The following is a 25,516-nucleotide window of genomic DNA, read 5'->3' on the forward strand; positions in this document are numbered from 1 at the left end:
TGTTATAGAGTGTCAGTGAAATGTGTCATAGTGCCACTACAGTGAGAAGGATGAGAGTAAAGTGAAAGACTATTGAAACTTATGTAGGGCCTATACATATGTAGATTGTATTGTAAAATTAGGTATTTTATGTTTTATTATTAATTGTAATTATTGTGTTAAATTGTATTGTGTATATAATTGTATTGTGTATTGTAAATTTTATTGTGTATTGTTTATGATTTTTATTGTTATTTATCATTTTATTGTGTATTGTTTATATTGTATATACCACTGCCACCGGGTGCTTGCCCACTTGCAGTGTAAATAAATACATATCTTGATTTGCAAATTACATACATACATGACCACCACTTCTAATACAGAGCTATTCAAAAAGAAGGAGCAGATTTCAAATATTTATTTCTTCCAAACTACAAAAGATAGAAATACAATTCCAACGTTCCTGGACAGACGAAAGTTTAAATTTTGAACAGTCCGGGTAGAAGTTCCAATCACGGCCGCATTGGCGCTGTTGCTTGTCATGCGCTGTCGCATTGGCGCTGTTGATTGTCTGTAGTAAAATGGCGACACAACAGGAAAAAGCATTTTGTGTGCTGCAATTAGCAAAACTAGAGTCCATTATTGAAGTTCAACGTGCATTTCGCCGTCAGTTTAATAATGACTTCATCTTCATGCAAGATGGTGCCCCGCCTCATTTCTCTAACCACGTCCGACGGTACCTGAATGACATCATTCCAGGACGTTGGATTGGAAGAGGAGGAGGAGAAGATCAACTTCATCGCCGGTGGCCTCCTAGGTCTCCAGACCTCACTCCTTGTGATTTTTATCTGTGGGTTTATGTAAAAGACCGTGTTTTTATCCCCCCTATGCCTGACACTCTTGAAAGTCTGCGACATCGAATTGTTGAAGCTGTGAATTCGATAACTAGAGACCAGTTGATTCGTGTGTGGCAAGAAATGAGCCACCGTTTTGATATTTGTCATATTGAATGCATACAACATTGAATCTTTCTCTGTCCAGGAACGTTGGAACGTTGGAATTGGAATTGTGTTTCTATCTTTTGTAGTTGGGAAGAAGTAAATGTTTGAAATCAGCTCCTTCTTTCTGAATAGCCCTGTACAATTGAATCGATCGGAGCTGAAAGACATTAAGTCAGTTTTTGCAACTTTTCAGAAGAAGGAAAAAACATATTGTGAAGACAACAAAGTAAATCTATTGAATGTTTATGTTAACCTGCAGAAAAATTCCATAGCCTATGTGTGCCACAATAGAAAGACAAATTCAATGCTTCATACACATTAAAGAATTATTGAGAAATATTTACTTAAAGGGTTAAGTACAGCTTACAGCAGTAAAAGTTTTGGAAATATTAAATATTTTTTCCTCCATTACTGTATTTTGTACAATAATGAAAATTGGTATGTGTAAAACACAGTCCTTCTGCTATATGAAAAAAATATTTTTACGATTTAAAAAAATTATTTATATATATTTTTTCAAAATTCAAAATGGTGGCAGTATACTGTGCAGTGATGAAGCATTTCCCTCATAACTCATAAACTTGTTAAATTTTTCATGTTCTCTCTCTTTTATTTTATTGCTTAATAAATAATATATTTTTTTTATTTTGTGTTAGAAGAGAATGAATTTATTTTTTATCAGACAATCTATCAAAAATAGAAAAGTGATCTGGCATCATATTTTAGATATGACATGCATAAATACACACACAAAATTTCATCACATAGCGTTTGATAGTTTTTGAGTTATGTGGAAAACGTTTCATCACTGCACATTGAACTGAATTTTGAAAAAAGAAAATGTAAATATTTTTTTAAATCGTAAAAATATTGCAGTGTAGGCTTTCACGGCCGGAGTCTATAAATCTAGATTCATTTTCCGGGCTGAGAGGCCCTCAGGTACGCCGTGAAGAGTCTTGCGACCTCGGATACCACTCCACTGAAGATGTCTGCCGCAGTTGCAGACGAAACGTCTGGCATAAAACCAACCAATAGACCACGGCCTCTCAGCCCGGAAAATGAATCTAGATCCGTAAAAATATTATTTTTTCATATAGTAAAAGGACAGTATTTTACACATACTAAATTTCATTATTGCACAAGATACAAGAATGGAGGAAAAAAAACGTTGACTATTTCCAAAATTTTACTGCTGTAAGCCGTACCTAACTCCTTAATACTTTTACAAAATTGTATTAAACTTCTTTGTTTGAAATATCTCTCAGAATAAGCCCTTGAAATTCATCCTGTATACTTGAAAACTCTCACTGAAGAACATTATGGCAAATGTGACCCATAGGACTATGAGTTACAAATTTTACGTAGAACCATGCGTTTTATACAGGATGTAAACGATATTAACTGCCAAATTTTAAAGGCTGTACAGTCTTGGAAAAAAGTTTTGTCGCACAAATACTTTACAAGTCCCAGAAAGAAGGATTGCGCATGATCAGACATATAACGAAACAAAACTAATTTTATTACCTCAACTAGCCTTCTCTTGTGACCTAGTCACTCGTCCTCTGATCATATGCACTGCTTCCTTTCTGGGACTTATGCGACGAAACTTTTTTCTAAGACTGTATATCTCGATCTACTAAACATGATATGAAGTGAAAGTTTGTGTTTTTTTAATTGAATTTTTGTTTTTAATTCCTAAAATATCATGTCTTTAGAATTGATAGTAGTCTGATATTTACTGTTCGAGTAAATGTGAACGTCATTTCCAATGACCTTCCGTCCAACACACGCTAACACCACCACAATAGAGAGACAGCAGAGTATCCTGATTTGTAAACAAGGATATCACACGAGTCTACTATCATTTCCAAAAATATTAAACTCACAGATAACATTTTCTTTTCTAGGGAAACCACAAAAGTTACATTGTTCAGTAACTTATGCTTTATCACCAGTATTCTTTTTGTCAGTTTATGTCGTTTACACTAGAGCTGGGGACGGAGCGAGTAGAACCGTTGAGTTGCTCGGTTCTATCGGTTTATGTGCTTGGCAGCGGAGCACAGAAGTTACTCGGGTAACCGTAGCCGTTACCGGTCAGTTCAAACAGAGTTCACGTGTTTTACTTAATTCTAGCAGACAACAACGTAGGTACTGTTGCATTTAAATATTTTCTGCTGTAGGAAAAATTATTTCCTTACCCCCAAGGCGGGCTGAGAGGCCTCTAGTATTGAAGAAGAGTTCATCCTATTATATGACCTGTCAAGTGGGCCTAATGAACATTGACAGTCTGAACATATTACTGTACATAATAATAATAATAATAATAATAATAATATTATTATTATTATTATTATTATTATTATTATCATCATCATCATATTAGAGTGTTTGATTAATATTAAAAGACGTTAAAAAAGGAAGTGCATTATATTTTTCTTCTCTTTGTGTTTATTGGATTTGTGTTACCTTATCTGTCATCATTTTATTTGTATTTATTTCTACGAATTATGTTACCTAATTACTTTAATTTATCAATAATATTACTCTTCACCAAAGAGAACATGGTTGTATTGAAGGCTAGTAATGTTATAAAATAAATAAACATAATGTTCTTCAGTTTAAGATTCCACATTTTATTGATTATTTTATCCACTTTCCGTAATAGTAAATAATTCTGTTTATTATTTTTAAGTGTTTTAGGCAGCGCTTTATGGAGTCCGTTTCTTTCTATCTTCTTTTTTACTTAGCTGCAGCGTTTAACGTTTACCTCACATGTTAATTTATTAGCTGTTAGTATTATAAATTATTTTATCAATTTTATTTCGTCTGTAATATATAACAACACTGAAAGTTAAATAGGCCTTTCATACAAAATAAATCCGCAAATAGTTGTAATCACGCTAATGAAATTTGCAACCGCCATTTTGCAATGAAGAGAAGCACTTTTTTTCTCGTCAATTGGCAAAGCGAAAGCGCTTACTACAGTGCTTTTAAAACACGCTTGGTTTCACTTTCAAAGTACGTTCTATAATCGACTCAATCTATCTAAATTTTAAATCTGCCGCCACAAATTTGTACTCGGTACTGTACTCGGTTCAACCGAGTATTGACGTCACAATAACTGCTCCGAACCGAACCGCTCCGTCCCCAGCCCTAGTTCACTTACTTACTTACTTACAAATGGCTTTTAAGGAACCCGAAGGTTCATTGCCGCCCTCACATAAGCCCGCCATCGGTCCCTGTCCTGTGCAAGATTTATCCAGTCCCTATCATCATACCCCACCTCCCTCAAATCCATTTTAATATTATCCTCCCATCTACGTCTCGGCCTCCCTAAAGGTCTTTTTCCCTCCGGTCTCCCAACTAACACTCTATATGCATTTCTGGATTCGCCCATACGTGCTACATGCCCTGCCCATCTCAAAAGTCTGGATTTTAAGTTCCTAATTATGTCAGGTGAAGAATACAATGCGTGCAGTTCTGTGTTGTGTAACTTTCTCCATTCTCCTGTAACTTCATCCCGCTTAGCCCCAAATATTTTCCTAAGCACCTTATTCTCAAACACCCTTAACCTAAGTTCCTCTCTCTCAGAGTGAGAGTCCAAGTTTCACAACCATGCAGAAGAACCGGTAATATAACTGTTTTATAAATTCTAACTTTCAGATTTTTGGACAGCAGACTGGATGATAAGAGCTTCTCAACCGAATAATAACACGCATTTCCCATATTTATTCTGCGTTTAATTTCCTCCCGAGTGTCATTTATATTTGTTACTGTTGCTCCAAGATCAACCTCTTCGAAGGATAAATCTCCAATTTTTATATTTTCATTTCGTACAATATTCTGGTCACGAGACATAATCATATACTTTGTCTTTTCGGGATTTACTTCCAAACCGATCGCTTTACTTGCTTCAAGTAAAATTTCCGTGTTTTCCCTAACCGTTTGTGTATTTTCTCCTAACATATTCACTAGGTAGCCCTAGTTTACACCCTGTAATTTAATTCGTATTTTTACTTGGGGTCATTTGGACCCCCTCGCGAGTACCAATGTCGCATATTAGTTTGCGAGTACTTAAGTGTTAATTTCAGCGGAATCGCTTGCAATAGATACCAGATCTGTAGAGTTCGCTTACCTTCAAGAGCGTCGATACTGTTGTTTGTGTGTGTCGCTGCCAGATGGAGTGCGAGTATAGAAAACGATAGCACAGCGTTTGCATGAAGCAACATGGTACCTCCCGTCTGTATCGAAGTGTCGCTTGATATTGGATTTCAGCAGCAGAAAACGTTCTTATAGCTACATGACGTTATGAATCGGGGAAGGTACAATTCGAAATTGATGAAGTAATGCGCAGTCATTGTGAAACCAGCACCAAATTATAGTGTTGTGTGTCAAGTCTTATGATTGCAAAGGAGTCCTTCCCTGGAATTTCTGACTTAGCTGCCACTTCGTGGTGTTGGTTCTTGGTGATTAAGGCTGTAATAGCATCGCTATTTTGCATTTGAATCGTCGTTATGTTTAAAGCTCCAACACGTGATCGTAGAGGTTAACACACGTGATTATAGAGGTTTTAAACCACATTGTTATAAGGTAGGTGTCCCTGATATGGCCATGCTAAGGTTTGAGAATTTTTCTAGCCGCCATTTTGAAAAAAATGTAAACCAATTTTTTCTTACTCCTTCTCATTCTAATGGACTTTCTTAAAACAATTTCCTTTCCCCATAAAAATAGCTTTAATTGTCCAAGAAGTCCCAAATTCCAAAAGTCTACCTAGTGGCCATATCAGGAACATGTGCACATGATATGGCCACCCTTGTTCCATGTTCTGCAAATCGTGATTGTTTTCAGTTTGATAGCGCAGTTGTGCTAAAATTAAATAATTTTGGTGTGAAATGAATAAACATGACACTCAATAATCTTTTTTATAATTCAAAAGTGTAGTCAAAACAGGTTTTTCCATTAAAAATTAAGTTGTTTTTCTTAAAATACAAAATTTTTGCGTAATCCCAGCTATAAGGCATGTAAATTTGTCAGGTGAAAAAAATAAAAGTGAAATGAACTTGATATGGCCATGGTGCATTTGATATGGCCATATCAGGAGCAGGTAAGCTTTCACGAAAATCGTTTGATTATGAACAACTCGTAAAAGATACGCCATCAACGACAACACCCATCAACAGAACATTGAAAACTGAATGGAGTACTGTGGTTTTCATGAAACAAGTCTTTCAAAAACATGCATAAAACGGAGACTTACCAGAGAAAAATAAGAAGAGGTCACATGAAAACCGCAAAACAGGCAACTGACGCCATATTGCTCAACCTGACTGGATGGGAAACGATCAAGTGACATACCAGGACGCCCTTTCACTGAATGCTGCTGCAATTTAGCGGATTTTTTGGTTAACTAACTCACAATATGGGGGTGGCCATATCAGGAATATGGTCATAACAGGAGCACCCACCTTACAAAGAAAAATAAGCTTTGTTGAAATTATCCAAGCTTAATAAGTCGTACAACCTTCTTGACATTTTATAATAATTAATTAGACTTTCTGTTATTTTAATCTAAATGAGTAATTGTTTGTAAAGATACATTTATTTTTTGAATAGATAGATTTATGGATGGTATGGCAGACGTATTTGACGGATGGCTGGGTAGGTGAGAAGATAGGTTGAAAGATGAGTGTAACGGAGAAAAAAATTCTCTTCGGCACCGGGATTTGAACCCGGGTTTTTAGCTCTACGTGTTGACTCTCTATCCACTAAGCCACACCGGATTCCCATCCCGGTGTCGGATCGAATCCTTTCAGTTTAAGTTCCACCTCTTGGGTTCCCTCTAGTGGCCTACCCTCATGCACTGCGTCATAGATGTATGACAGTAGCACAGTATCCACACATTTGCAGAGGTGCACTCGTTATGAGTGATTAAGTGGCCGGGATCCGACGGAATAAGCGCCGTCTTAAATCACTAGTGATTATTTTTCGCATATCATATATTATTACGATGTACCGAAGTACATATGATATTTCCATGCAGAAATAATAATTTATGAGAAGATAGGTTGGTAAGTAGAGATGTTGGTCTGTGACAAATAAAAATAACATTGAATATATTAGGTCTCCTACATTTTCTAGTGTTCATAAATGATCTTGTTTTCCTAACAAAAGACGTAGGTCATCCCATATTATTTGCAGATGACACAAGTATATTAATTACAGCCAGTAACTCCAACACATTCCAATCTTCAACAGAGGCAATTCTCCTCAAAATATGTGACTGGTTCTCAGTCAATAAATTAGTATTAAATTGTAACAAAACTAACACAATCCCATTTAAATCCTGTCCAAATTCAACCTTGCAAATTTCAAGCGCAATAATTAACAGCAGGTCCCTAATAGAAGCAACAATTAAATTTCTTGGCTTCTTGTTCTTGTTCTTCTTTCCCTTAGTTTAACCTCTCCCTTTTAGGTTCTAATTACACGACCCACGCCACCCGCACCTTACAGGGCCGCGACAATTTCTTGGCTTACAAATCGATAATGTGTTAAATTGGAAAAATCATATTAAATAAATTACCCCCAAACTACATTCATCATGTTTTGCTATAAGATATATGCAAGAGATAGTAAATATCAATACCTAGAAAACAATATACTTTCCATACTTCCACTCGGTAATATTCTGGAAAAATTCTACAGATAGTAACAGTATATCCCTACTACAACAGAGAGTAATTAGAATAATAGTAGGTGCCAAAACTAGGGAATTATGTAGGATCATTAAAAGAACTACAAATAATGCTCATGGCTTGTCAGTATATTTTTTCATTAATAAACTTACTCGTATGTAATCGTGAAAACTTTGTAACTAATTCAACAGTTCATAGCATAAATACACGTCAAAAAATGACTTTCATACTCCATCGGCAAGTCTATCGTGCTATCAAAAAGGAGTGCGTTATATATTTTTTTTAGTAGGTTATTTTACGACGCTTTATCAACAGCTTAGGTTATTTAGCGTCTGAATGGGATGAAGGTGATAATGCGGGTGAAATGAGTCCGGGTTCCAGCACCGAAAGTTACCCAGCATTTGCTCTTGTTGGGTTGAGGGAAAACCCCGGAAAAAACCTCAACCAGGTAACTTGTCCCGACCAGGAATCGAACCCGGGCCACCTGGTTTCGCAGCCAGACGTGCTAACCGTTACTCCACACGTGTGGACAGTGCGTTATATGGCAGTAAACATTTTTGTGCGAGATCGTGCGTATTGGCTTGTTTTCCGCACAGAACCAATACGCGGTAAGCGTGAAATACCACATTCAGTATTCCCAACGTAACACACATAACAATTTCCCTCTTCTTACCGCTTAAGCGCGACATTCATTTTACTGCTTTAGGCTTTTAACATATTATTTTTAGAGACGTTTAACATAGTAATAATTATAAATTGGAAACTTACCACTGCAATTTCACCTAAATTGCAATGTTAATTATTGTTTTTAAATATTTGCAAAAATTAAGTAAAGTCTACTACTCCACGAAACTTATTGCATTCCTGATACAAGTAACATTAAGGAAGCCGTGAAAAAAATCAACAAAATTCCAGATGCAGATGTTATTACTGCAATATGTTATATAAATAATATTGTTAAAATATTAAAATGAAAAATAAATCATTACATAACCTTACCGTTTGTTTTAAGTTCGCATTTATAGACTGGGGGGGGGGGAGACAGACGTATATCACGGCCTGCTGGAGTATAGTAAACACAGAAAACATTTTATAGCAACAATGTTGAAGAAAGATATTTTGGTTTTCCGAAGTTGCCGTCATTAAACAGAAATCAAGATGGAGATTTCATTGCAACTAATTAGAAATTCGTCTTTCAGGTATGTAATAAACGATCTTCGCACAAAATAATGTACGATACACAAGCGGTATGTTTGTTTTCATGTTCTCGGAAATTAAAAAAGCTCAACTACGTTTCGCTTTTTCAATCTTTTCCTCGACCATGAAAACGCCAACATACCGCTCTTGTAACGTATATTACTATTGATAGCCTTCCTAGGGATGTAAAAGATCAAACTCAAAACATAAGATTATTAGGACCAAATTAAAGAAGTGCCTAATTTCTCACACCTTCTACCTTCTATCACACTCTACTATATACAGTCACGAAGCTTGAGTTTTGAGGGTGCTAGAAACAATAGACTGTGACGGTACTATTTTGCATTGCCTGTAATGAGGCGATATTAGCGATCCTAGTGGTGAGCAACTATCTAATGTTTGCATATTTACTACGTATTGAGCTTCGCGACTGTATATACTAGACTGTGCTTCTATTCTGTAGTTGAAATAATGACATCCAATAACGCTGGACAAATATTTCTGTGTTGTATTAAGTATTGATACTAAAGCTTTGTGTTGTACTAGTAGATTTTATTGTAAAACTCTTCTGTATATATTTCAACTAGATTGTGACTATAATTAAGACTTTATAGTACTACTAACTTTTTTTAACATGTGCCATATTCTAGCTGTGAAGCGATGTAGGCATTCGTCTACCATGAAATGTAAATAAATATAATATAACACAGTATTTAAGGATATGTAGTTTGTGTTAACCTACATCGATTTATCCTGATATACCTATTTTCGAAGTGCAACGATTGGGGAGAAATACTGGAACGTCTTGCGGTTCCTTGTACTGTACTTGACGTGTTACTTCAGATCTTTTGTACTGTACACTGCAATATCTGAGCATCGCAACGCCATCACAAAACACAACTGATTACACGCTCACTTGACGTTTGATTCATGTATTTGCATAGTGAATATAGAGACATGCATTTTGTTTATGGCTACTATTGAGAAATACAGACAACGTTTTCCCAGTCGAAAGGCTCCTTTTAGCTGTGTGCTTTCTCGTATTTACCAGATGTTATCGAAACTGGAAAGCTGGTAGTGTTTCGTTGAGGTCGAAAAGAGAACCGGTACCGATACCGGATCACATTTATGCACATTTAAAGGACAAAACTAAAATTCTTTCAATAATTTATTATCATAATACACTGATCTCTTAAACTGACTGAGCATATATTGGGAATTAAATCAATGGCTTTCCCAAAACACGCTATGAAATGTTTCATACAAAACAAGTAAAATCGAGAAACATTGTATTGAACGTCTTTTGTTTGAAATATCTCAAAGAATAGCTTGTATATATACACTTACTTACTTACTGGCTTTTAAGGAACCCGGAGGTTCATTGCCGCCCTCACATAAGCCCGCCATTGGTCCCTATCCTGAGCAAGATTAATCCAGTCTCTACCATCATATCCTATCTCCCTCAAATCCATTTTAATATTATCTTCCCATATACGTCTCGGCCTCCCCAAAGGTCTTTTGCCCTCCGACCTCCCAACTAACACTCTATATGCATTTCTGGATTCGCCCATACGTGCTACATGTCCTGCCCATCTCAAAAGTCTGGATTTTATGGTCCTAATTATGTCAGGTGAAGTATACAATGCGTGCAGCTCTGTGTTGTGTAACTTTCTGCATTCTCCTGTAATTTTATTGTTGATATTGTAGTTGGAATCTCCTGGTAGAGGGGCAGAGAAGGCCTGACGGCCTTATCTCTACCAGGTTAAATAAATAAATACTACTACTAAATACTACTCTATCCCTCTTAGCCCCAAATATTTTCCTAAGAACCTTATTCTCAAAAACCCTTAATCTCTGTTCCTCTCTCAAAGTGAGAATCCAAGTTTCACAACCATACAGAACAACCCGTAATATAACTGTTTTATAAATTCTAACTTTCAGATTTTTTGACTAGATGACAAAACTTCTCAACCGAATAATAACAGGCATTTCCCATATTTATTCTGCATTTAATTTCCTCCCGAGTGTTATTTATGTTTGTTACTGTTGCTCCAAGATATTTGAATTTTTCCACCTCTTCGAAGGATAAATCTCCAATTTTTATAGTTCCATTTCGTACTATATTCTGGTCACGAGACATAATCATAGACTTAGTCTTTTCGGGATTTACTTCCAACCCAATCGCTTTACTTGCTTCAACTAGAATTTCCGCATTTCCCCTAATCGTTTGTGGATTTTCTCCTAACATATTCACGTCATCTGCATTGACAAGAATGTATATATACATTATCTACCAAAAAGTAATTGGGCACTGTTTTTGCCCCTTTAGAATTTCGTGGTACCACCTCTTGTTGCTATAACAGCAGCCACCCTGTCAGGCATGCTCTCCACTAGTTTGTGAAGGATAACCACTGGAATGCGTCGCCATTCCTCTTGCAACATGGCGCTCAGTTGGACAATGGAAGTTGGCCCCATGTTTCGGCGGCTACTATGCAGTGGTATGCAGACAATAATGTTCACCGGTTGGACTGGCCTGCACAGAGTCCTGATCTCAATCCCATTGAGCACCTTTGGGACGAATTAGACCGGCGATTGAGGTTTCGGGAGATGCGGCCAACTTCCATTGTCCAACTGAGTGCCATGTTGTAAGAGGAATGGCGACGCATTCCAGTGGATATCCTACACAAATTAGTGGAGAGCACGCCTGACAGGGTGGCTGCTGTTATAGCAACAAGAGGCGGTACCACGAGGTTCTAAAGGGGCAAAAACAGTGCCCAATTACTTTTTGGTAGATAGTGTATCTTTTCTATGTCTTGTGTTGTAGTTTATGATATTGACACAGTAATTGTGTGTTCACTGCAAAACGTGGCTAATTATATTCAATTTTATTGAAAAAAGGGGGTATCTCCATTATTTGTTTATATTTAACCCCCACTAAATTGCTTATTATAATAAATGATTGGTTGATAGTCAAAAAGAGGAAAGAAGCTCGGTTAAAATTTGAAATTTTTAGAATTTTTTTTGTAGTTTGCCACAACTTTGTAAAAGTGAAGCTACCTCGTTTTTGCAGGGAGCCCTTCAATTCGCGACAAATAGCTTCTTTACTGTTCCTTACCAACACAACATTACCTCGTTGGCATTGTCTAACCTGTATTTACGTTTGGCAATGTCGATGCGACATAATGATCTCGGGAAAAGAGAAGGATGAGACAGGTATGTTGTTTGAAATAAGTACTGAACTGTTTTATGAGAAAGGCTTGTATTTACAGTTAAATCAATAAAACATCAGTACAAAATAGTTTAAAAGCACCGTGTTGTATAACGAGAGGAATTTTCAGTTTTAAAATCTGTTATCGCTGCAGACGCTGATTGAAGTCTTTGAAATTTATGGATCGGCTATCACAGAATAGAGGAGTTTTGTAGTGTTAGTGGTGTTGCTGTTGTCATGTCATGGTTTCACCGGCCCCTGCAACGAAATCAAGAACTTATAATATTACACTCTGCTGCACAAAATGAATTTCTTAAAATCTGAGCTAGTGCATTTCTGTTGAAGAAAGTGTCGCATGTTTCAGTGTATAGTCCCGACGCTGTTATTTCCGACGTGACTCCGCCTCTTTGCTTACGTTTTAGAAAGTGAAGGCTCTATAAAGTCTAGGTAGGTAGTATCGTTCGCCATTTTTGTTCTTACGTTGCCGAGCTACCATACGAGGAATCTATTTGCCACATCGTTAAACATTATTATGTCGTAGCTCCTATGATGATAAATCAAACGCAATGTAATTCAGCAAATAATTGAGCGGCAAATAACGTCCTCGTGTGCTTTCTGCGAACGCCAACGAAATGGCGGGCGATTATATTAAGTATTTATCGAACCTTAAGAAATGAATCAGCGAATCACAAGACGCACACGTTTAAATGTAGCCGACCTGCAACGCGATTGGCTGCCGGAAATTAGAGCGACGGGACTATAGCGATACTGTTGAAATACATCCCGATATTTGCCTACATGCCTTAATGCAAATTCTGGAAGTAGAATGAGTAACTTCATAATCTATATAACAATGTGGACAAGGATATAAATATTGAATAATTTCAAGGGAAAAATTGTTCTGGGGCCGGGTATCGATCCCGGGACCTCTGGTTGAACGTACCAGCGCTCTACCAACTGAGCTACCCGGGAACCCCACCCGACACCGTCTCAACTTTTCCCTTTATATCCACACAACTCGCGTGGGCTGACGAAACGCCAGAGACCCACATCGAGTGCATACAATCTCTGTGTGACTTGGAATTGTGGTTTTCTGTTAACGTACACAGTGACGTATATATTATGCAAATCTAGTCTTTCAGGTAAAGCTCCCTGTAAAGCAGATTTGAATAATTTCAAGGGTAGCTCAGTTGGTAGAGCGCTGGTACGTTCAACCAGAGGTCCCGGGATCGATACCCGGCCCCGGAACAATTTTTCCCTTGAAATTATTCAAATCTGCTTTACAGGGAGCTTCACCTGAAAGACTAGATTTGCATAAGGATATAAATAATTCGTAGGAATTGCTCACCATGCGTAGCTGGAACTGGAGCTAGAGCTTTGTGAGGAGCTGAACGATCCACTACCACCCCCGCCGCCAGCACAAGTCTTACAGTGGGCACCGCCGCCACCTCCACCAGACGGGTGTCCACCACCTCCACCTGACGGGTAGAGGCCTCCTCCGCCAGGCCGATAACCACCGCCACCCCCACCAGATGGATATCCACCACCTCCACCTGACGGGAAACCACCTCCTCCGCCAGACGGATAACCGCCGCCTCCTCCACCGGATGGATATATACCCCCACCTCCACCGCCTCCTCCACATCCGAATCCGCCTCCACACCCGCCTCCTGGGGAGCCACCTCCATAGCCGCCACCGGAACCGAACTTCTTAGGACTTCCCCCACCGCCTGGGAAGCCTCCACCCCCACTGCCTGGGAAGCCTCCACCCCCACCGCTTGGGTAGCCTCCACCCCCAATACTTGGGTAGCCTCCACCCCCAATACTTGGGTAGCCTCCACCTCCTCCTCCTCCTGAATAACTGCCCCCGGGGTAGCCGCCGCCGCCTCCTCCTGGAAAACCACCACCTCCGCCGTAACCGCATTTCCCACAGGTTCTTTTCTGACGTGATTTGACGGCGGACTTGCCATCTTCAGGCGCTTTGGAGTCATCTCCTTCTTCTTCGTCACTGTGCACAGCCGCTAATACTTCCACCTCTGAGTCGTCATTACCTGGAAAACAATATTATTACCGGTAAGGGAAAGATAAGAAAATGAGTTAATTTTCTTCAAAAATAAAACATGCTCTACATTTTTAATTTCTTTTCCTCACATGTAAAGGAAACCTGCACTCTCTTTCTCCTTCATCTTATATTATTGTACTAAAATCTCTGACGTTGGCATCAACTATGGGAATTATGTATTTCGAGGCAGCCATTCCAGTTGTCATGGATGTTAGCTACATTTATACTATTTTCAAACTCTATATCTTGAAAATGAAATGACTTTTGTCAACTTTTATTATTAAAATAAATTTATAAAATCAATATAATTTACAGAAAAAAAAGTTAAAATGCAACTTTACGCACTGTCACGTCGTAGGGAAAATAGCCTACAATATGGCAATGGGTGTCTTTAAAACACACTTGCTTTCTCATTGCTGACATAACAGCGACTGTCACAGACTGCATGAATAGTTTTAATTTCGATTGTAAAATAGCAATGTAAGTAAATGATGATGATGATGATGATGATAATAATAATAATAATAATAATAATAATAATAATAATAATAATAATAATAAATTCCTTTACATTTTGACTCTTGAATTTTGAACTAACATTAGAAGTTAAGTTGGTTTTGGTTCTTGAAAAGTTAAGAGAAGTGGACTGGAATAAATTGCAGTGTGTGGAGGTTGAGGCAAGCTGCTATACAGCTCATGAGCACTATCTTCGCAACAGTTCTTTGGCGAATTAAACATCACTCAAACTCTGGACTCTGGACACACTTGAGGAAGCTCGAGATCGAAGTGCTGCAGACGTCGATTATGTAGGCCCAGTAGTTACCCAGTACTGATTTTAATAATTTTATAAAAATATAATTACAGAATATTATGCTCTGCCATTCGGCTTTCTAACTTGCACCCTGGAGAAGTTAGGAACTTAGTCTGTGTAAGTGCTTCTTTAGGGTAAAGCTGACCTTTTAAAATTTCTATAATTAGTCGCAGATGTAGACAGTCCCTTGTCATCTTCTGTGAGGGTACTTAGTTCTTCCGTGATGTCATCTGAAATTAGTTTACCCTTCATTTGGTAGATTTTGCACACGTATGATCCGTAACATTGCGTTTAGTGTTAGGGAAACGAGGATTGAACGTTTTGGCCTATAATTCATAATTTATTTATTTAATCTGACATGATTAAGGTCATAAGGCCTCATCCTACTAGATAGCACATATAAATACAAAAAAGAAATACAAACACTGATGAAAATAATACAAATTAAGTTAAAACCCTATAGAGGGTCAACAGAGTCAAAAGAACACTATAGAGCTCTCATCGAGCTAATACAAGAAAAAAGGAAGAAAACAGAGATAGCAACGATGATAGTGATAACTGATAATAATAATAATAATAATAATAATAATAATAATAATAATAATAATAAATTACATATTAATGTCCATTTTACAACAGCATAGTTACAATATTTACTATATGTCATGGGTTAAGGCGAAGTTGCGCAACCTGACAGGTGTTCAACACGCAATTCCATGAACGAGAATGTGATTTTTTAATTTAAATTTGAATTTTGATATTGTCCGACAGTCTCTGACAAGGTCAGGGAGAGAGTTCCAGAGGCGTGGAATCGATATGCTGAAAGATAATGAGTAGAAGGATGTTCTGTGCAGAGGAATAGAGAGAAGGTACATGTTCCGGGTTCGAGGTAGTGAAAGGTAAACAAAACGAGATGCTAGGTAAGAGGGTGTGGAGGTGTGGATGATTTTAAATAGTAATAAGAGAGAGTTGAAGAATCTTCTTTCTTTAAGTGGACTCCAAGACAACAATTCTAGTGACGGTGTTACATGATCGAATTTTCTAATGTTACAAACGAAACGAACGCAGATATTGTGAACGCGCTGTAGTCTATGGGCAAGATCAGTATTTAGATTCGTGAATAGAGAATCGCAATAATCGAAGTGGGGCATCACTAAAGTTTGGATCAGGTTCTTTTTAAGGCTGAGAGGTAAAACGTTGGTTAAGTGTCTGAGGAAATGAATTATGGAAAAAATTATCTTACATACTGTATGTAGGTCACTTGACTTTGGAAATTTAAATTTGAATATAAGTTTCTTTAGAGGATAATTCGGCAGTTCCATTCATCAGTCTTTGGAGCGCCCTAATTAAATAGTTAATTGCCCCTTACCCTCCTCCGAATTTGCCTCTTGGCTGTTCCGGGCGGCCAGTAGCAGCAGACTGGTGAGGGGACTGCCCCCGTGCTCCGGCAGAACCTTGTTGTTGGTCAAAGCTGTATCAGGGTCTTGAGGCACACTCACCAGGTTCACCAGGTACACCACCGGCGTGCCAGGCTCCACAGGTACCAGTACAGACCGCAGCCTCGAAATAGGGTCTGAAATATCAACGAGTTAGAAAGAGAAAGATATAGAGTGGTCATTGCGCCGCCATGTTTGAAGAAAATTGAACGACCGTCGGTAATGAACTTATGCGCCCAAAACAAAGTGGGCGTGGTGATAACTGACATTAGAATCGTCAGCTGTCTTAATGTCGTTTGCATAAATCAGTTAAACTGAAATGGAAAAACCTAGTATTTCGTCAAATACGTGCTAGGAACTTAATCTAAACTTATGTACGCTAAATTTAAAACACTTGAGCTATTCCTAGAAGGAATGCTTAAAAGAATAACGTAAGCAAAATTGTCATGTAGTATGACAAGAAGTCCTAGCAAATATACTGAAGAAAATGTTACAATTCCTAGGTTCTTTTAAATGCGACCTGCAAGATTGCCTATAAAATGAACGAGTATGATTCGGATGATTTTATTAAATTGTTTTCCCAGTCTCTACACGTCGCAAAACTATTTACTATACCATAAGATATAGAATGAAAGTAGGCCCTATATGTAGTAAACAACCTTTACCTCCAAGCTTGTAACGTGGGTGAAACATGACAAAACACGCTTTCAGTTTTTTTGTTACAGTAAAGTATAATTATTATCGAAATGTGAACGTGAGGCCAACAGCCGGCTGGTCTGTCTGAGCCTTTCAAGGACTGTGGCACCACAGATAATTATTAGTGTATAATTGAGCACCCACGTACAATAATGGGGTAAATATATTCATACTTACCCCATTATTGCACGTGGGTGCTCAATTATGTTCTTTCATGTCCTTCCAGTCAAAATACTAACAACAATACGACCTACCCCAGAGTTTTGCGTTATTTTGGATGCGAGTGTCGAAATACAATTTTAATATTTGATTGCTATTACTAGGTTTTAAACGGAATTGTAGCGGTTTTATCCGTATTTAGTTTAACTTTATTACTAGTGAACCATTTATTTGATTAAACGTTTGTCTTCGAAATAGGCCTACTTCTTATAAGCTACACTCATCGTCTTCTTGTATAAGCAGTAAGGACAGAAGGAGCAGAAATAAAGGATGCCGGTGTCGAAATACAGTTTTAATATTGTATTGCTATTTGTTTTTCACTGGGTCTGAAACGGAATTGTAGTGGTTTTATCCGTATTTAGTTTAAGTACATTACCAGTGAACCATTTATTTTGTTTATGCCGGGCGTTGTTACACATTTATGCATGAAAAAAAAATGCTGCTAATTAACAAAACTATGGACTTAACTTCATAAAATTTACATGAAATATGATATATCAGTTGTCTTTTTCCTTTCGACATTGCAGTTATATGCAGCACACACAACAGGAATGTTTTTTCTTCGTTTTTTTGTACTTCTTACCTCCGTTATACAACATTGTAAGCTGACGAATTTTTACAAAGGTGGGCGCTTAGCTCAGATCTGCCGTGTTTCGCGGTGGCACCGCAAAGAGCGCTGTACAGGACAACATGGCCACTCTATAGTCTTCTCTTTCTAACTCGTTGTGAAATATAGATTGCATTTAACTCCTCGTTGCAAATTTAAAACCATGCTATGATTTGAGTCTTTCCGATGTTCAGCGTGGTGCAAATTTTTAGTAAGTTCTTAAGGTGCGTACACACTTAGGGAACGAACAACGAACGAATGATGAAGCGAAATTCCGTTGTTCGTTCGCTGTTTGGAGCAGCATACAAACCATAAGCAAATGGTCAGAAAACATTCACGTTCGCTGATTATCCGCAATAATGGCAGACGAAAATATAATTATAGCAAGTGCAGCCGTTGTTATTGCAGGCAGTTTAACAAAAAGAAAGTTAAAAACCAAAAGGCGATGGTGACAGATGCCACTCTACGGCCCAATTGTATAAAACTCCCTGACTAAAGATCAACTTTGATCGAAGATCTAAAAGTGAACCGAGTTCAGACACTTCTTCTATTGTATAAAACTTTTCTGCGATCAAATTACCTTGGTTCAAATGCAATCTAAGTTCACGTGAAAAGGATTTGGCAACATCGCATAAACAGGTGAAATACGTGATGCGCGGACAGGTTTGTTCAGTGTTGCCAATCTAGCGACTTTAACTCTTTTTCAACAACAATTTCTTTTAACTTTTATATTGCTTAAATAGGGATTTAGTGACCTTTTTAGCACCCCATAGTGACAAAATTTAATCTTTCTTTGTTGGTAATGAGAAATCTAGCGACTTTACAACTACTTTTTGGCGACTTTCCGTATTACACTCTGTTGGAGACACTGGTTTTTTTGTGCAATGTAAATAATGGCGGACAATAAGAAGAAGGTTGACTGTTCTCCGAGTTGTTATCATGTTATGGTGTTTGATACTGCTAAACAGAATAAAGCTTTATAAAACCACAATTTTCGTTTAGTAATACAGTTAATTGAACATTTATGAATGTACCTATCATATCCATTAATTATTAATGGTTGTTATAAACATAATATAATTATAGGTTATGTTATTTGATACTGCTGAACACGATAGAGCCTTATAAAATATAAGAATGTTTGTGTATTAAGGCAAGAAATTGAAAGAAATATATATAAATGTACCTATCATATCTATTAATATTAATAATGATGAATATTTTATTTGCACATTCTGTCACTCGTATATTTCAAACAGAAAAGAAATAACTGAACTTGGATCATCTAACTTAATCGGAGAAATTTCTTCAGTCAAAGTTGACTTTAATTTGAGACAAATAAATCTCAGATTAGACTTTATACAACACAAAATTCCAAGTTCAGCTGAAACAAGGATCAATTTAACCTCTGATCTAAGATTAAATGGTTTATACAATCGGGCCTACGAAAGTTGCAATCAATATAGAGGCACTGACTTGCTTCATGGTTTACGTGGAATGGAATCGGGATAGTTTCACAACTTCTGTCGCATTTCAAAAACAGACTTCGAAATATAACTGTGCAAAATAGGGCCAAAAATTTCCAAGAAAAACACAGGCTGACGAGAAGCAATACCTAATCAGGGAAGGCTAGCATCAACACTTCGATATCTTGATACAGGAGATTCGTATACAAGTTCAATGTATTTATTCAAATGTCGAAACAGCTGATTACCAGGATTGTTCCAGAATTATGTACAGCTATAATTGAGGAACTGGAAGATTTTATTAAGGTACGACTGCAAGACAGGGGAAAGTTTCAATATACGAATACCTCACTGACAATAATTATCTTAAAATACTAAAAAGAGAGATTTGTCTGTGTTTGTCGAATGCGCATCATGCTTACGAAAAGGCACTTTTCAGTTCCAATGGATTATTTTCTGGGCGTGAATTTGTCCAAAAGGAACGACATATGTTTATACGCGAACCAAGTTGACTCTACACTTCATCACGCCCCATTCCAGATCTTTTTATGGACTTCTATCTTTCCCTCGGAATGATGTCAGTAGGGACTCAATTTTCTTTTTGACTTCTGCTCCCTACAATAAACAAATATGTATTCACTGAAAATAAATAAACAAAAATAATTTTCAAATTTTGCACTTGTTTTGCAGCTGAACATCTTTCCAATAGCTTCCCAAACATTATGTTTTCTACTTTATTGTGGTAAGTAGGATGTTTGGGATTCCATGAAGTTTCCTGCTCCCTATATGCGTTAATAAGATTCATAACAGCGTCTTCCGTCCACTCCAGTTTCGACATCCTGTTGGTGAAATCGAACTAAGCGCTGCGTTCTGCTACGAACTACAAACTAGTGGCAAATCCCGTCCATAACGAATACCAACTTCCTTTGATGTACCGACAAGCGACGGATCACTTCCGAAGGCAAACCAAACAACACACGTTCCGATTTCAATCAGTGAATGTATTCGTTTGTCGTTCGTTCATTGTTCGTTAGCTAAGTGTGTACGCACCTTTAGACAAACAGCTAATTTTTAGAACCTGTGTCTCGGCGCCATCATCAAGGAAAGGTGGGGACCTTTTTGTTGATTCGTTACCTACTCTGCCTTATGCAGAACACTTAGGCCCAATTGTATAAAACTCCCTGACTAAAGATCAACTTTGATCGAAGATCGAAAAGTAAGCCGAGTTCAGACACTTCTTCTATTGTATAAAACTTTTCTGCGATCAAATTACCTTGGTTCAAATGCAATCTAAGTTCACGTGAAAAGGATTTGGCAACATCGCATAAACAGGTGAAATACGTGATACGCGGACCATGTTATACAGGTTTGTTCAGTGTTGCCAATCTAGCGACTTTAACTCATTTTCAACAACAATTTCTTTTAACTTTTATATTGCTTAAATAGGGATTTAGTGACCTTTTTAGCACCCCATAGAGACAAAATTTAATCTTTCTTTGTTGATAATGAGAAATCTAGCGACTTTACAACTACTTTTTCGCGACTTTCCGTATTACACTCTGTTGGAGACACTGGTTTTTTTGCAATGTAAATAATGGCGGATAATAAGAAGAAGGTTGACTGTTCTCCAAGTTGTTATCATGTTATGGTGTTTGATACTGCTAAACATAATAAAGCTTTATAAAACCACAATTTTCGTTTAGTAATACAGTTAATTGAACATTTATGAATGTACCTATCATATCCATTAATAATTAATGGTTGTTATAAACATAATATAATTATAGGTTATGTTATTTGATACTGCTGAACACGATAGAGCCTTATAAAATATTAGAATGTTCGTGTATTAAGGCAAGAAATTGAAAGAAATATATATAAATGTACCTATCATATCTATTAATATTAATAATAATGGATATTTTATTTGCACAATCTGTCACTCGTATATTTCAGACAGAAAATAAATAACTGAACTTGGATCATCTAACTTAATCGGAGAAATTTCTTCAGTCAAAGTTGACTTTAGTTTGAGACAAATTAATCTCAGATTAGACTTTATACAACACAAAATTCCAAGTTCAGCTGAAACAAGGATCAATTTAACCTCTGATCTAAGATTAAATGGTTTATACAATCGGGCCTTAATATCTGGATGTCTATAACGCAGGAAAGTCCTATACATAAACAGACATGGCAATGCATGTTCGCTGATCCACCATATTATTTTCAAAACTATTGTGGAAACAAAATATTTGTCTGATTAAATATTGGAAACGAAATAATGTTGTATAGAATTATTTGATTGGTTGCCTATGGCCTCGCAATAATCACTACATAGAGTGTAACTATATAGTATTACGGACTGAACTTATCTCGCGACTGTGAAACAAAAATGAACTGTCGTAACAGAATTTTGTCACTGCTAATAGCCTACGTCTGTTTTAGAGCCCTTTGAGAAAAATAATACATCTTCAAAGATTGGACCCTATGATCAATAACGTGTTCATTTTCCAGTAAATCAAAAACTAGCGTTAAGCTGGGTCTCTTTGGGTATGTACTGGCTGAACGTGGCACAGGGTGACAACGCATATATTCCTTGTGCATGCAGGGAAAAGGAAGACAAACCTCTACTTCTCTGTCTGGAACTGGGTAGGGTTTGCGGAGGTTATAGCTACATATTCTTACCACTTGACCCAGTGCTGTAATATACTTACTTACTGGCTTTTAAGGAACCCGGAGGTTCATTGCCGCCCTCACATAAGCCCGCCACCGGTCCCTATCCTGTGCAAGATTAATGCAGTCCCTATCATCATATCCCACCTACCTCAAATTCATTTTAATATTATCCTCCCATCTACGTCTTTGCCTCCCCAAAGGTCTTTTTCCCTCCGGTCTCCCAACTAACACTCTATATGCATTCCTGGATTTGCCCATACGTGCTACATGCCCTGCCCATCGCAAACGTCTGGATTTAATGTCTGGCACAAGCCACTAGTAGTCTATACATTTAAAAGCGATGTTGAAATAAATATTCAGTACTTCAGTGAACATTGTTACAGGTCTCTTTCATATTCATCATTTCCAACTGATTTGGCTTTCAGGGAAATAACAACAAAACATTTTTAATAGTTTTAAGTTTAGAAGAAAATGGTTAACATAATGCAGACGGCAGACAGTGTGTTAAAAGTGCCTTTTCTTCCTAATGGGTGCTGAGGAAAGGTACTTTCCTGAGAATACCGAAATCTTTGTTTTACTTTATACCTTCTCTTAACGCTGTGATGAGAAAATACAACTAATAAATGCATATAACTACAAATTTCTTGTACTGCATTGACTACAGTCGTTTTACATTTTGTACATGTATTTAAAAAAATATACAATGGGGTAATTCGTTACTCACATGTTTTGGCGTCTTCATCTTCAAATCCCGCAGCCAGATGGCAGGCCGCGAGAGCGACAACAATGGCGGACAAGTGCATGCTTGCCTTGCCGTAGTAAGTACTGTTGAAGTAACATGCTCTTGTTGATATATATAGAAAAGAGAGACTGCGTGCCCCATCTTCCGTGCGAAGGGGAGGAAGCGAGGAGAGGAAGGAGTCAGCATCCTCCGAGTGGAACGGTGCACAAAAATAGACAATTAAAAAGACAAAAACATAGAGTCACGCACGGTTACCAGGAGATCTAAACATATTGATTACCTAAGAACAAGTGGGTGTAAGCAATACTTTGACATGTGGATATGCAGAAACGGTCTAATGACATCATTAAGCGAGAACTGTATAATCCGGCTTTATTTCCCGCCAAGGGAAATTTTTCGGGCAGGGCATAGTTGCGCCCCACAGTCAGATAAGATGCAGCAGATAAAAAAGGGTCCCTGTTTTGTGGGCATAGTTGCGCCCCGTTCCCTTCAGGTAGAGAAAAGGTCATGGCATAGTTGCGCCCCGATGAAATAGGTAGAGAAAAAGACACTACGGAAACTCGAGCCTCGTAATCAACCAATCTTATTGATTTCTTATGCGAATTAATATTCATTATCGATACCGTTAAAATGAACACCATGAAGTTGGCAGTACTTTATTAACTTTTGTGCGAGATCGTGCGTATTTGCTTGTTTTCCGCACAAAACCAATCCGCGGAAAGTCTAAAATTCCACATTCAATATTCCCAACCTAACACACATAACAATTTCCCTCTTCTTACCGCTTAAGTGACATATTGATTTTACTGCTTTAGGCTTTTAACATATTATTTTTAGAGACGTTCAATATAGTAATAATTATAAATTGGAAACTTACCACTGCAATTTCACCTAAATTGCACTGTTAAGTATTGTTTTTAAATATTTGCAAAAATTAAGTAAAGTCTACAACTCCACTAAAGTTACTGCATTTGTGATGCAAGTAACATTAAGGAAGCCGTGAAAAAATCAACAAGATTCCAGACTCATCATAGACTGGGGGAAACAAAGACAGGCGTATATCACGGACTGCTGGAGTATAGTAAACACAGAAAACATTTTAAAGCAACAATGTTGAAGATAGATATTTTTGTTTTGCAAATTTGCCGTCATTGAACAGAAACCAAGACGGAGATTTCATTGCAACTAATTAGAAATTCGTCTTTCAGGTATGTAATAAACGATCTTCGCACAAAATAATGTACGATACACGAGCGGTATGTTTTCTTTCAATTCTCGGAAATTAAAAAAAGTTCAACTACGTTTCGCTTTTTCAAACTTTTCCTCGAACGTGAAAACTTCAACATACCGCTCTTGTAACGCATATTACTATTTTTCTACTGTTTATGCAGTGATATCGATAGCCTACCGTTAAAATGAACATCATGAAGTTGGCAGTACTTTATTAACTGATATATTCAAATAAGTGAGTCGTTGGAATATGGGACCTTAGGAATCTTGACATTTTATTAGTGATTTTCACACCGCGTCTGTGGCGTACAGTGAGGTTAATTTAAAATGAATGTTAAGTTTAGTGAAAAGGGTAAAGAGTTAATAATTCACAATGGTTCTAAGTTTCAATTTTCGAAACCCTGTACCGTAGGGTTAAGATATCGATATACAAACAAAAAATGCAGTTCATTTATTGTGTGTGATCGATAAAAAAAAGTGGTGTTTAAAATAGCAAAATTGATCATATGCTAGGCCTATCTGATTTAAATGCAGCTATCACTGTAATATTTGTAAGTAATTTGTTTATATTATGACAATCACTTTCGTGTGTACTATGCCCATCGGGGCGCAACTATGCCATGTCCATTCTGCTACCTGATTTCTTCGGGCGCAACTATGCCATGTCCCTTCAGCTACCTGATTTCTTCGGGGCGCAACTATGCCATGTCACTTCTGCTAACTGATTTCTTCGGGGCGCAACTATGCCATGTCCCTTCTGCTACCTGATTTCTTCGGAGCGCAACTATGCCATGTCACTTCTGCTACCTGATTTCTTCGGGGCGCAACTATGCCATGTCCCTTCTGCTACCTGATTTCTTCGGAGCGCAACTATGCCATGTCACTTCTGCTACCTGATTTCTTCGGGGCGCAACTATGCCATGTCCCTTCTGCTACCTGATTTCTTCGGAGCGCAACTATGCCATGTCACTTCTGCTACCTGATTTCTTCGGGGCGCAATTATGCCATGTCCCTTCTGCTACCTGATTTCTTCGGAGCGCAACTGTGCCATGTCACTTCTGCTACCTGATTTCTTCGGAGTGCAACTATGCCATGTCACTTCTGCTACCTGATTTCTTCGGGGCGCAACTATGCCATGTCCCTTCTGCTACCTGATTTCTTCGGAGCGCAACTATGCCATGTCACTTCTGCTACCTGATTTCTTCGGGGCGCAACTATGCCATGTCCCTTCTGCTACCTGATTTCTTCGGAGCGCAACTATGCCATGTCACTTCTGCTACCTGATTTCTTCGGGGCGCAACTATGCCATGTCCCTTCTGCTACCTGATTTCTTCGGAGCGCAACTATGCCATGTCACTTCTGCTACCTGATTTCTTCGGGGCGCAACTATGCCATGTCCCTTCTGCTACCTGATTTCTTCGGAGCGCAACTGTGCCATGTCACTTCTGCTACCTGATTTCTTCGGAGCGCAACTATGCCATGTCACTT

The 25,516-nt window shown here is 37.8% G+C and overlaps 1 protein-coding gene across 1 annotated transcript; it reads right to left on the minus strand.

Moving 5' to 3' along the window:
• Window positions 1-12,114: 12,114 nt before the first annotated feature.
• Window positions 12,115-22,927, minus strand: LOC138700366 (uncharacterized). The gene is made up of 4 exons (XM_069826951.1): window positions 22,781-22,927; window positions 16,323-16,526; window positions 13,429-14,131; window positions 12,115-12,338 (listed from the first exon to the last, which is right to left on the minus strand). Exons 1-4 carry the CDS (start codon window positions 22,857-22,859, stop codon window positions 12,329-12,331), a joined length of 996 nt encoding a protein of 331 aa, XP_069683052.1. The 5' UTR covers window positions 22,860-22,927; the 3' UTR covers window positions 12,115-12,328.
• Window positions 22,928-25,516: the final 2,589 nt, after the last annotated feature.

The sequence above is a fragment of the Periplaneta americana genome, chromosome 5 (assembly GCF_040183065.1).
Source record: "Periplaneta americana isolate PAMFEO1 chromosome 5, P.americana_PAMFEO1_priV1, whole genome shotgun sequence".
Lineage (NCBI taxonomy): Eukaryota > Metazoa > Arthropoda > Insecta > Blattodea > Blattidae > Periplaneta > Periplaneta americana.